At 42.1% G+C, this 12,999-nt stretch overlaps 1 protein-coding gene across 5 annotated transcripts in view; it reads left to right on the top strand.

Moving 5' to 3' along the window:
- The window catches only part of limk1a (LIM domain kinase 1a), a 75,979-nt gene extending 64,684 nt beyond the window's left edge, over positions 1–11,295 (top strand). For all 5 annotated transcript variants that reach the window (XM_082181120.1, XM_082181122.1, XM_082181121.1 and 2 more), the window contains 8 exons: positions 1,505–1,591; positions 2,104–2,235; positions 2,557–2,616; positions 3,351–3,416; positions 4,313–4,481; positions 5,813–5,868; positions 6,167–6,324; positions 7,163–11,295. In XM_082181120.1, coding sequence (XP_082037246.1) covers positions 1,505–1,591; positions 2,104–2,235; positions 2,557–2,616; positions 3,351–3,416; positions 4,313–4,481; positions 5,813–5,868; positions 6,167–6,324; positions 7,163–7,325 — 891 coding nt within the window. In that variant the 3' untranslated portion in view covers positions 7,326–11,295. The remainder of the gene's footprint in view (positions 1–1,504; positions 1,592–2,103; positions 2,236–2,556; positions 2,617–3,350; positions 3,417–4,312; positions 4,482–5,812; positions 5,869–6,166; positions 6,325–7,162) is intronic.
- Positions 11,296–12,999: the final 1,704 nt, after the last annotated feature.

Consider the following 12,999-nt stretch of genomic DNA (forward strand, 5'->3'; position numbering starts at 1 on the left):
ACTTAAATTAATGTTAATACATTTGTTTCAATCACTGAATGAAGCCTGCTATATTTGGGGCAAGAGTCGCGACCTTAAATTGCTTGCACAAAACTCTTGATCAGCACTCAACATGTGCTTATTGTTGTTCATTTAAACCGTTATTATGAGCAGAGAGAGCGTGAGCGCGAGGGCGCGAGAGAGAGAGAGAGTGCCTGCGAGTGAGCGAGACTGAGGTCTGCGGTCTTGGCCATTAGTTTATTTACTTGGTTTTGTGTTGGTAATACATTGTAAAATATGTTTAAACTTAAATTAACTACCTATACAAGTTATGTATGTCTCTTTGTATTAATTTGTCCTGTTATTGACGTAATGCGCGTCATTGAAAAAATGCGCAACCAGATGTTCGAATAGTTCGAATATTCGTGTGTTTTTTAGAGGGAATATTCGAACGTCATTTTTGAGCAATTTTGACAGCCCTATCACTCACGCACACACACACACACTCACGCACTCACTCACTCACTCACTCACGCACACACTCACGCACTCACTCACTCACTCACTCACTCACTCACTCACTCACTCACTCACTCACGCACTCACTCACTCACTCACTCACTCACTCACTCACTCACTCACTCACTCACTCACTCACTCACTCACTCACTCACTCACTCACACTCACTCACTCACTCACTCACTCACTCACTCACTCACTCACTCACTCACTCACGCACGCACGCACGCACACACTGCCTCACTCACACACACACACACACACACACACACACACACACACACACACACACACACACACACACACACACACACACACACACACACACACACACACACACACACACACACACACACTCACTCACTCACTCACTCACTCACTCACTCACTCACTCACTCACTCACTCACTCACTCACTCTCACACACACTCAATCATGCACACACTCACTCTCACTCTCACACACACTCAATCACGCATACACACACTCTCATTCTTCTCTCTCACATGCACACACACACACACACACACTCTCTCTCTCTGTCACACACACATGTGGTGTTTTCATGTTTTATGGGGAGTCTCCATTGACATAATGGTTTCTATAGTGTCCAAACTGTATATTCTCTGTCCTTACACTAACTCTACCCCTAAACCTGCCCATCACACACAACTTCCTGTGTTTTTACATAAAAAAAAAAAAAAACATTACTTGATATGATTTATGAGCTGTTTTCCTCATGGGGACCAGATAATGTCCTGACAAGGATTTTGTATATTGGCATCTCTGTGGAGACATGTTTTCCCCATAGCGTAGGGTTCACCAGATCCGCTCATTAAGTCTGATGTCATGTGTCAGTTAAAGCATGAAAACACTGGTGTCCTGAGAGCTTCTGAGAGCTCAGCTGAAGTAGTGCTCATATACAGCTGATGTTACTGTACTCTGTGGAGGCTTGGAAAGCAGACAGTGTCATCATTCAGCTCATTTGTGTTCTCACACCCGTCAGGTGACTCACAGAGAGACGGGCGAGGTGATGGTGATGAAGGAACTCATTCGCTTCGATGAGGAAACACAGATGACCTTCCTCAAAGAGGTGAGCAGGACAGATGGAGTGTGAGTGTTGAACATTTACCCAGCAGGCTCAGGGGTTAAACGAGGAGAACACTGCAGCTCCACCAGCTGAAAGACTCTGTGACGTCAGCCAGCACTCGTTTGTCTGCGATTCGTTTATGGTTAGCTCCCATAATTCTCTGTTTCGATGACTTTGCTGTACACTTGTGCTTAAGATGAGGTCTCAGTGCAGCTGGTGTTCACGCCGGTTCATCTGAGGAGAGAAACAGCACACACACACACACACACACACACACACACACACAGCCATCGCGGGCCCTTGAACACTCCTCGGTTCAGTGGAACCGAATCCAACACCATAAAAACCTTAATGAACATTTCGTGAAGGATTACGCTATTGCACATGTGACAGGAAAGATCAGGAGCTTCTGAAAGTTACTTCAGTTGTGTGTGATTTGAGTTTATTGATTGTAAGCACGTTTGTGAACATTGCTGACGCGTTCTGTGACGGTGTGTGTGTGTGTGTGTGTTCAGGTGAAGGTGATGAGGTGTTTGGACCATCCCAACGTGCTGAAGTTTATCGGCGTGCTTTACAAAGACAAACGGCTCAACTTCATCGCGGAGTACATCAAAGGAGGAACACTGAGAGACATCATCAAGAACATGGTGTGTGTGTGTGTGTGTGTGTGTGTGTGTGTGTGTGTGTGTGTGTGTGTGTGTGTGTGTGTGTGTGTGTGTGTGTGTGTGTGTGTGTGTGTGTGTGTGTGTGTGTGTGTGTGTGTGTGTGTGTGTGTGTGTCAGTCACTAGTACTGCACATTAATGCCAAGCGATTGCTTCTGATCTACTATTGATGAATTATGACAGTGTTTATACCTTATGGTGTGTAACGCTATATTTCTGCTGCTCACGAGCGCCACCTGCTGTCAGACAGTGAGACTGCATGAGTATCAGCTCATTCTCACAGTGTGTGTGTCTTCTGTGTGCAGGACAGTAACTATCCATGGAATCAGAGAGTGAGTTTTGCCAAGGACATCGCCTCTGGGATGGTGAGTGAGACGCTCATCACCGCCCTCTTCTGCCTCACGCCAGTGTCACAGATGTCCACAGTATTTTACGTTTATATTTATGTGCTTGAAATGTGAAAAAGCTGAAGAACTGGTGAAACTGTTAGTTTTGTTAAAGAAAAGTACATTCAAATTGTTCCTGTTTAGGAAAACAAACTAAAGTAATATTGTTTGGACTCCAAAACGGAAATAAACTATAAATTATCACATATTCATGTTTTAGTTTATAATACACGGTATATTATTATAATAACTACCAAAAATAAATAATTCCAGAAAACACTGAAAAAGAAAAAAATGGAAAGGAAAACCTGACAATAATAATAATGATAATAATATAAGTGGTGAATAGTCACAGAACCTGAAGTATAACTTTAAAAAATATATATTGTTTAGTTTTTGCCTCGATTTGTTGTCAGCAGATTTTCTGTCAACAGAAAATCAGTGTGTGAACGACACAGACTTCAGACTCTGGTTCCATCTAGTCCGATGATGATGATATCAGAAATGTTTTGATTCTAGAACACACACGGTCTCAGAGAAACAAGCCTCATGTTTCTGTTGTGATTCCCAGTTTTAATCTGTAACCATTGACAAAGTCAGCAAGTGTAGGGGGGACCAGTTCTTTAAACCTGTTCAGATCTGGTGTTAGACTGTGTTGAGTCCTGTGAATGACTGTAGAGGGCAGCATTTTAACATCTCCTTCACTGACCCAGGCCTACCTGCACTCCATGAACATCATCCATCGAGATCTCAACTCACACAACTGTCTGGTCAGAGAGGTGAGTGACATCACAGGCTTTTCTAAAGCTGGTTCCAGCATCACATGGTTTTGTTTGCATGTTGAGAATGAAGAGAACAAGCTTTCTGTATTGCATTGCTTTCGATTGCTTTTGACTTGTATAATGCAGGATCACATTGAGAGCTTTAAAGTCCCCCTGTAATCAATCATTTTATCCCTTAAAACTCATCTTTGATCACCAAAATGACATATTTAAGCGTTTTATTCCTTGAAAAATTTCTTAAAATGTCTTGAATGTAACTCGGCACCCTCACCTCATTTAGTATACGCAGTTCTATGAATATGCAAATGAGCCCCGCCTCCACTCACTCACTCAGCTCAGAGATCCACTGGTTGACGATCACACGTTGATCTGATTGGTTACAAGGTAGTTTGTGACGTCAGAAACACCAGCGATTTCAAAGCGTGTGTTTGAGACTGTCTTTGGTTCACTGCAGTTTTAAGGAGGAAATACTCAGCAATGGTGTCGACTTATGAATTTACACATGGTTTGACTTAAAGCATATTAAAAACACCACATAGACACATAAACAACATTAAAAGCTGGAGTTTCACCACAGGGGGACTTTAAGGGTTCGGAAGCGAAACACTAAAGACAGGCAGAGCATTTGACAGAACATAGATCGCTCTGGTTTAAGAAAATGCCCATTTAAAGCGTGACATCAGTGGTTATAAAATGAGAATTTGGTCTAGGATCGCGTGCCATCATGTGTCATGCTACTGTGCAAAGGCAAAACACAGCAACTACAGCAAAGCAAATCATGAATAAAGCATGACTGTTTTTTGCGTGTGTAGATCAGCACAGCTTCAGCTGATTAGGATTAGTCTTTGTTCATGTACAATGGCAGATTTGTAAGTAGTTCCCTGCTCTGACAGAATAACAGTGTTGTTGTGGCGGACTTCGGACTGTCCCGGCTCATGGTGGAGGACAAGATCCAGGACAAACTGGTGTCCGGACAGATCCCGGGCGTCAAGAAAGCCGACAGGAGAAAGAGATACACTGTGGTGGGAAACCCGTACTGGATGGCTCCGGAGATGATTCACGGTGAGAGTCCGCTTCTTTCATTACACTGGTCACGTTTTGATTGAACCGAATTTTCTTCTTTAATAATGTATTATTCTGTGTAAATCATGATTGAACTGTACAAAAAGGTCGTGGAATCATATTTCATAGAAAAGAAGATTTCAAAATAGTTTTAGCATGTTAATGTATTCGGTCTTGGTGGACAAGCTCACTGTTGTTCGAGGGTTAGGGATGAAACGGTTACCAGTTTGACGATAAAACACGATGCAATTTTCAGCGATTAGTATTACAGTTAAATATTTCAATCATCATTAACACCGTATTTGATTGGCAGGATTTGAAAAACGACACGGCATGAAACGTTGGTTTTTTTTTGCAACCTTTACAACTGAGGGAATTCTCTGAATTAAAGTCTGAATGAATTCTCTGAATGTTTCTCTGAAGGGAACTGACTGCCCTGAGAAGAGTTTTGATGGCACTTTCTCTTCATCTTTCCTCTGTGTGATGTGTAGTGTTTATAAGTGCAGCGCTGCTGTGTTTACAGAGGTTACCAGGGAAACCGCTATTTCTAAACTACTTCTGTTGTTCCACCAGCGCCACCTACTGACAGAGAGTGGATTTACATTTCCATTCAGTCTGTCTGTGGTTTTTGTTTGTGAAACTCGGACCACATTTTTATGCGCTGTTGTAAATTTTACCCAGTTAATGGAAAATAAGCTAATGTGCATTCTAGAAACTTTGATTCAGATAAAAAGGTATCTAGAATTATTCATTGAGCTGATAAAACATGTTTCTTAAACATGTTCGAAAGGCTGGAATATTAGGTTTATCATTTTATAATATATAAATATATTGTTGAGCAAGTGATCTCATTGGCTGCAGGATCAGCAGAGGCCAATCAGCTTTGAGCCATGCGGTGTCACAGACTGTATGTGACGGACCGATCAGACAGCGGCCTCTAGAGCTTCATGACTGAACTAGATATTTATTAATGTTCTTAGAAGTGTAATCCTTGTGATCAAGTTTGTTTTTTTCTTTAATGTCTCTTAGATATAAAAAGTAATTAAATTCTTTGCTTACACCTTGAATAAATGTCAGTGCACTCATCATAGTTGATATTTAAAAAAGAAAAATCAAAAATTTTCAAGGTAGAAAATATCTACAAAAACATTAATTTAACATTATTAAATATGATAACCTCAACTTGCAGGTTAATCGATGCAGACACGATCGGTGTTAAAATGCCACATCAGATTGTCAGAACAGAGTGCGAGTATCGGGGTGAAGTCGTGTTTTCACTGGGTTTTATGGGAGACGTGCGAGACTGATGTTCTGCTGTTTGTGTGTCTCAGGAAAGAGCTATGATGAGAAGGTGGACATCTTCTCCTTCGGCATCATGCTGTGCGAGGTGAGTGTTTCAGGACTGATCTGAGGGAATAATCACAGGCTGTTAAAGTTCAAAATAACTGCTTCCTCCACATCAACTTCCAGGGATTTCTCTTTTAATGGGAAACACTGTTACCACATACAGCAGCACCAGTTTAAAGCAGGACAGCAGCCCGTCATTACTGAAGGACGGCCAGAGGAAGCAGTGGTTGGGTGTGTGGTGTGGGTTTAGGGAAGCCTGCCGCTTTTAACGTGTAAAACTGAGAGGAAACCTGACCTCACTTCCTCTGTCTTACATCAAACTCTCTGCTCTGCCTCAGATTATAGGGCGAGTCAACGCCGATCCCGACTACCTGCCCCGGGCCATGGATTTCGGGCTGAACGTGAAAGGCTTTCTGGACGATTACTGCCCGTCGGACTGTCCGGCCTCTTTCTTCCCCGTGGCGGTGCTCTGCTGCGATCTGGACGCAGAGAAACGGTTAGGACATGCTTATCATACGCCTCACATTTGCACAGATCATAAATATTAGTAGCATCCATGACAGCTGCATTCTATGACATAGTAAATGAATGAAAGCAAAGGGGAACAATATTACCAGGGTTTGAAATTAACACCCGCCACATGTGGGTAAACATCAGCTGTGGCGGGGGACGCTGTCAGATCACGAGCCAATCTGGCGTGTTACGCATGTTTACTCCCTTAGCTGGGGAAGTTTGTGTGTAAGTCAAATCTGTGCAGATTTAGCGCAAATACTCAAGTCATGAGTCATCATGATGTATTAAATACAGCGCATATCTGGCTTACTTGAACACACTCGTCACTACGCAACAAATAACGGTGCACTTGTTCATTTGCATTGAAGCAATAGCGAATATTAAAAAGCATTTGGTTAACAGAAAGAACATTATTTTCCAACGTCCTTTTTTTTAATGTTCTTTGTACTGTATTGATCTGTCCAACTAAAACACATTTCTGGTGATGAGGATGAAAGAGGAAGGGAGGAGATGCTGGATGACAGGATTTAGTTTGAATAAGAAATGAATGTATGAAATCCACATTTTAGAATGTATATACAAGCTATGACGTAGTTAATCTGGTTAATTTCTTTCTTTCTTTTTTTGGCTTGTAGAAGTTCTGAATGGCCGGTAACTTAAAAATGTATTAGGCAAATTGGCCAGTGAGTGAAAAAGTTCATTTCAAACCCTGAATATTCCTGTAATGGTATTATAGATATGACACACTGCTTATTTGAACTAACTAGTCCATCAAGTCCACTGAATGTGGGCCTGTTATAATGGCTGTGCTTCTCCCTCAGGCCTGCGTTTGTGAAGCTGGAGTCGTGGCTGGAGAACCTGAAGATGCATCTGGAGATGGGTCTGCATCTGGTCTCCGAGCTCGAGGTCATTCATCAAGACTTCCGGCAGAAACACTCCAGCGGGAAGAACGGGCTGCACACACACCCGGAGCAGCCCGAGTGACGCGGAGAAGAGGGCCGATCCTCACGCTGAGCAGATCTACTGGAGGACGCTCCCTCACTGGACGTCTGCGGTCGTGGCCTGCGGGCCTGAAGGCACCATGTTTCTGGAGATACAAGCATCAGATGACACCCTCAACATAACGTCCCGCCACTGGCTTGAAAGGCTTCGGTCTGGACTTGATGATTCCAGCTTGAAAACGTCACCTCACAAGCACAGCTTCATCAGTCATAATGCATGTCTGTTGTGGCTTAATGTGATGTTCTTCACACGGTTCTGGTGGTGCGTTCACGTCTCGTCCAGATGATGCAAGTATCCGAGGTCTTTGTTCTTCAGGGAACGGCCGTGTGCTGGTAATGAGACCTGAACGGACCCCTGCACATCTTCCTCGTGTCACACGTCAAGCTTCACTAATATTCCTCATGTTTCCCGCAGTGTAAATACAGTTATAGTACATATTGTAAATGTTTGACATTATTTTATATACTTATTCCGCACTGGCGTACTTTTCACCTGAGCACCAGGAAAATAATCAACTTTCCGTGGCACAAACACACGTAAAAAACATGATACACTGGGTCAGATCAACTCATTTACTGTCCTCTTTTACCCCAAAATCCCCCCCTAAAAAAAGTTCTTATTTAACTCTTTCCCCGCCAGCGTTTTTGATCATTTTCACAAGAGTTTCAAGTTTGCCCCCAGAATAATTTGTTGTATGAATATCTGAACATGCAATATATCAAAAGAAAGAACAGACCCTCTGCTTTTAAACAAAAACACGTTTTATTCTAGCTTCATGCATTCATTTTATCAACATTTGAATGTTGGTAAGTTTCATAAAAAAGCAAAATTAAGCAAAAAACTGAGAAAAACGTGTTTTTGTCAAAGACTACATCTGGATCAGATTCAGGACGATGATCAAACACAGATGGAGTAGATCGAGTTCATCAACACCCTCAAAGCTTCACAGTCCTAGAGCTCGTCCTGGGTCGAAGTTTCGTTCAGTAACATTACGCAGTTTTGATTTATGTGTGTTTAATGTTGATGATCGCGTTATTTTACACATGCATCTGCTTACATATGCTATCGCTTGTTCCTGCATCCCGCCTGTGTTTTGATCCGGAGATTCAACGCTCTTTCAGAAGATGTGTAATAGCGCCCCCTACCTTATAACAGTGAAAACACGGAAAACCAATGGAGGGGAAAGAGTTAAATTGTAAAGTAAATGAACATCATGTTGGTACGTGATGAAATGAATGTAATTTATGTGGATTTCAATATAAAATCTGAAAAATCTTCACAGGGATCTTTTGCTAAATGGATTTCCTTCTTGATTTTTGGGGTGAAAGATGCTGAGACAGATTTCCTGCGCTTTATGGTCGGATGAAGCGCTCGCCACTATTAGTCATGATCTGGGTCGAGTTTATTCCCAGAGCCTGATCTTAGACCCTCACGCGGGACGGTGGGTTTCGGGTCCTGTGTCTTTGAGTTTACAACACTGCTGGTGTAAATATCTTCTCTCGATGTCCTCCGCTACCAGTCCAGCTATTCTCATCACGGTGAACAAATGTCATTATAAAAACACAACGGAGGATCGCCAGGAAAGCACGTGTACAGACTGAAAAAAAAAAGACAAAAAACACAGCCTCTTCTTCTCTCTTTTTGAATTGAACCACTATTTTCTCTTTTATAAAATGTTTTGATGATTTCATTTGCACTATGGAAGACAGCGTCTGCCGCTCGAGCCTTTTGGTTTCTTTGGGTTGTTTGGTTGGTGATTGTATGAATGCACGTCACTGATGGAGCCTTCTGTGTCGTTTGGCCCCTGATGCCGCGTCTCCTGAGCAGCACATTCGTAACACTCAGAAAACATGTGACCTGTGACCCCTGTTTCTCAATCACAGGCTGCCGCTGAAGTCAACATGAAGCAGCATCTGCCGTCCATACTGTCAAACTTGGCTTTAACCAGAACTGGACGACTGCGTTCACTATCGGTACGATTTTGACGTCGTCCAAATAGATCGGTTTAGCTCTCGCCCGAATTAAACACTCCTGAACCAGCTAATCGTGGTCTTCAGGACATCGCCTCCTATACCCTCATTCACTGTTCCCTGCATTACTCTAATATAGTCCAGTTGAAGAGTGAATGAAGACGAGTGAGTGAATTCAGACTCTCCGGAAGCTGACGCTTTTGCACAGTTTGTGCTGTTTAATAATCATTTGAAACTGAGCAAACTAGCAGCTCCATCGATTGATCTCGAACTCGATAACGTCCACTACGTATAGTGTTTAGAGGTATAGGAGGCGATTTCAGGTCTTATTATTGGGAGACATTAGGCTGTGCAATTAGAGAAAGCGTAACGGCCAACTTGGACCACGTGAACCTTGATAACCAATCACATTACAGCCTTGACATCAGCGAATTTCTTTCAGATGTGTGACAGTGGCCGCGTTTCCTTTACAGATTTGCCCAAACGTTTGCGATATTTTCAAAATTTCAATAAAAATCTAGTGCGAAATCACAGCGTTTCCATTAATCGATGTTATGCAACTAATACGTAATTTTTTCCTCATTCCAAAAATCATGGCGACGGATGTTGGAAGGTTTACGTATATCTCGACCGCCGCACTAGACATTATTTTTAATGGAGTGTGTATCCCAGCATTAATGGCAAGGACAGACACTTCTACTGAGAGCGGCACAGATGAGGAGTTTCTGCTTCAAGCTCTTGATCAGTTGTGGCATTTCTTTGTGGTTTACAATCCAGTATTCCCGTAATACTTTAGTCTTTTATGAGTTTATGAAGAACTCAGTCTCGTCTTCTGTCCAAACACACCGCGTCTTCTTTAAAGAGTGATCGACTGTTACGTACGTCAGGTGACTAGATGCGCGTTTCCATTGCAGTTTTGTGAAATATTCCTTTTTCGAATTCCCTGAAAAACCTCCTCATGCGAGCGTAAAAACTTTAGCGATATGTGGGAATTTTTGTGAGATTGACGTGTTTCCATTGGCCGTATTTTCAATTCGCAATTTCAATTTGAGCAATTTGAAGGGTAATGGAAACACGGCTAGTCCATCACTGGCCGTTCCTGTCGCTAAATTGACCATGAATTCTCTCAAAGAACAGCATTTTTTCATTCTAAAAATAGATCAATCCAAAAATAATGTTAAAAGAAAACTTGTTGTAGATTGCCTGTCGGTTCATTAAATGATAAGCTATTTCCTCATAAAAGCAGCGTACTGACGCCTCTCCTCCATTGACATCCAATTAAAGAGAAAAAACAAGTTACTACATTATGAGGAAGACGAGTGCTGTTCTTTGAAATATCGTGCTGTATTAAGATAGTAAATATAGGGTCAATTTGGATTTCATGTTGACTTTAAGCCCTGATGATCTGATATCAGTACTATCAGTATTGCCACTAATAAAAAGCCATATTGCTGTGTAAGCCATTATACAGAATTGATAATGAGTCCATTGTTTCTGTAAGCACCAAATGCTGCTTGATATGGTGTTCTGCGAGGTGCTGCTCAGGCGTCCGACTGCAGTCCTGGAGCAGGACCACTTCTTCATGACAGAACGAGCACTTAAATCATGTAGTCTAGCTTGTAATGCTTCTAGAAGTCCAGCTCAGGTCACGTACAGCATGAGTCTGTGTCTGCACTGAGAAAGAGTTTGTGGCGGACGTGACCGTGCTTTACCTCTCGACATCGCTGTGCCTTTGTTTTACGCTAGCCTTGCCAACGACTTGTGTTGTGTTTTGAGCCGGATGAGTTTATGTCATCGCTTGTCTGTTTCAATGAGGTCTCCTTTTTTGTTTTCCAGATATATTTATATTTTCCATGTTTTCTTTGTCCAGATTCTGGTTTCTTGTAATGTAATGTTTGTACTGAAGCTGTGAAAATGACTCTGCACTTTAAACGCACTGGCCGTGAAGGTTGAAGGAGACAGAATAAACTGACGCTCCTGAAGTTACGTCTCTCGACTCATCATTGCTGCTGTGTTCAGGTGTGTCGCGCTCCATTCCTGACATGCCAGCTGTAACCGCTGTCACACAATGCTTTTGTATTCACAATTAGGTATTCGGTGTATGACTGTGAACATAATGACTCACAGGACAGATGAATACAGTGGCATTTCAACATGTCATTCAGACGTGTGCAGGGCCTGACGGAAAACAAAAGTTATTTACATTTAGGCCATGTTCACACCTGGTATTAAGATGTGTTTTTGTCAATCTGATCACAAGTGGATGATGCTAAATACAGGAGTAAACGGGGCCTAAACAGTTTGAGCTTGTCCACTTTCGACCACTTCCAGAGGTAGTCAAAAAAGGCATTGGACTGGATTGCTTTAGTGGTGTAAACCCTCATGTGGTCGAATGTGTTTGAACAAGAGACCGTCTACTCTCCGCCTACTGACCTAACGCGGGAACATTATGGGAAGCGCACTAGCCAGACGGGATTTAAGCTTAGGCTGAAGACCCAAGTTTGGTTTGAAGACGAAAAAAGCAATGTTCTCTCACCATTTCTGATTTCTAACACACACTGCTGTCAGAGCAGAAATATCTGAAAAACGACATTTACCCGCTCATAGACCCTCACCTCGAAGAAATCAGGACAGAAGTCAAGTCAAGTCAAGTCAAGTCAAGTTTATTTGTATAGCGCTTTTCACAATACAGATTGTATCAAAGCAGCTTCACAGTATTAAATTAAAATAATACAACAAAGTTTGTTTCAAGAGGAATTTATTGATTGATCAAATTAAATTAAATATCCCCAAAATATCCCCAACTGAGCAAGCCAAAGGCAACAGTGGCAAGGAACCGAAAAACTCCATCAAGTGACCTAATGGTGTCCTAAAACTCCATCAGGTGACCTAATGGAGAAAAAAAACCTTGGGAGAACCCAGGCTCAGTCGGGGGCCAGTTCTCCTCTGGCATTGGATAGAGGCCGGATTGTAGTTTGAACTGTAGGATTATATGAATGCCTGGCTGAAGAGATGCGACTTTAATCTAGTTTTAAACTGGGAGAGCGAGTCTGAGCAACGAACAGTATCAGGAAGACTATTCCAGAGTTTTGGAGCCAAATGTGAGAATGCTCTCCCTCCTTTGGAGGTTCTGGATATCCTAGGTATGACCAAAAGCCTTGAATTTAGTGATCTTAAAGAGCGCGATGGATTATAGGGTGATAGAAGATCCGTTAAATAGACTGGAGCTAAGCCGTTTAGGGCTTTATAGGTCAGTAGCAATACCTTGTAATTAATACGGAACTTTATAGGTAACCAATGCAGTGATGATAAAATCGGTGTTATATGATCATATTTTCTTGATCTCGTAAGAACTCTAGCGGCGGCATTTTGGACTAACTGTAGCTTGTTTATTGAGGATGCAGGACAACCAGCTAATAAAGCATTACAGTAATCCAGTCTCGAGGTCATGAATGCATGAACTAACTTTTCTGCATCAGAAACTGATAGCATATTACGTAGCTTTGCAATGTTTCTAAGGTGGAAAAAGGCTGTTTTTGTAACATATGAAATATGATTTTCAAAAGACAGGTTGCAATCGAGTATAACACCCAGGTCTTTTACTGTAGAGGATAAAGTAACAGGACATCCTATGATGTTAAAGTTGTATTGTGCGAGGTTTTGTGGGCGGTTTTTTGAACCGATAA

Source organism: Leuciscus leuciscus, assembly GCF_965113295.1.
Source record: "Leuciscus leuciscus genome assembly, chromosome: 9".
NCBI lineage: Eukaryota > Metazoa > Chordata > Actinopteri > Cypriniformes > Leuciscidae > Leuciscus > Leuciscus leuciscus.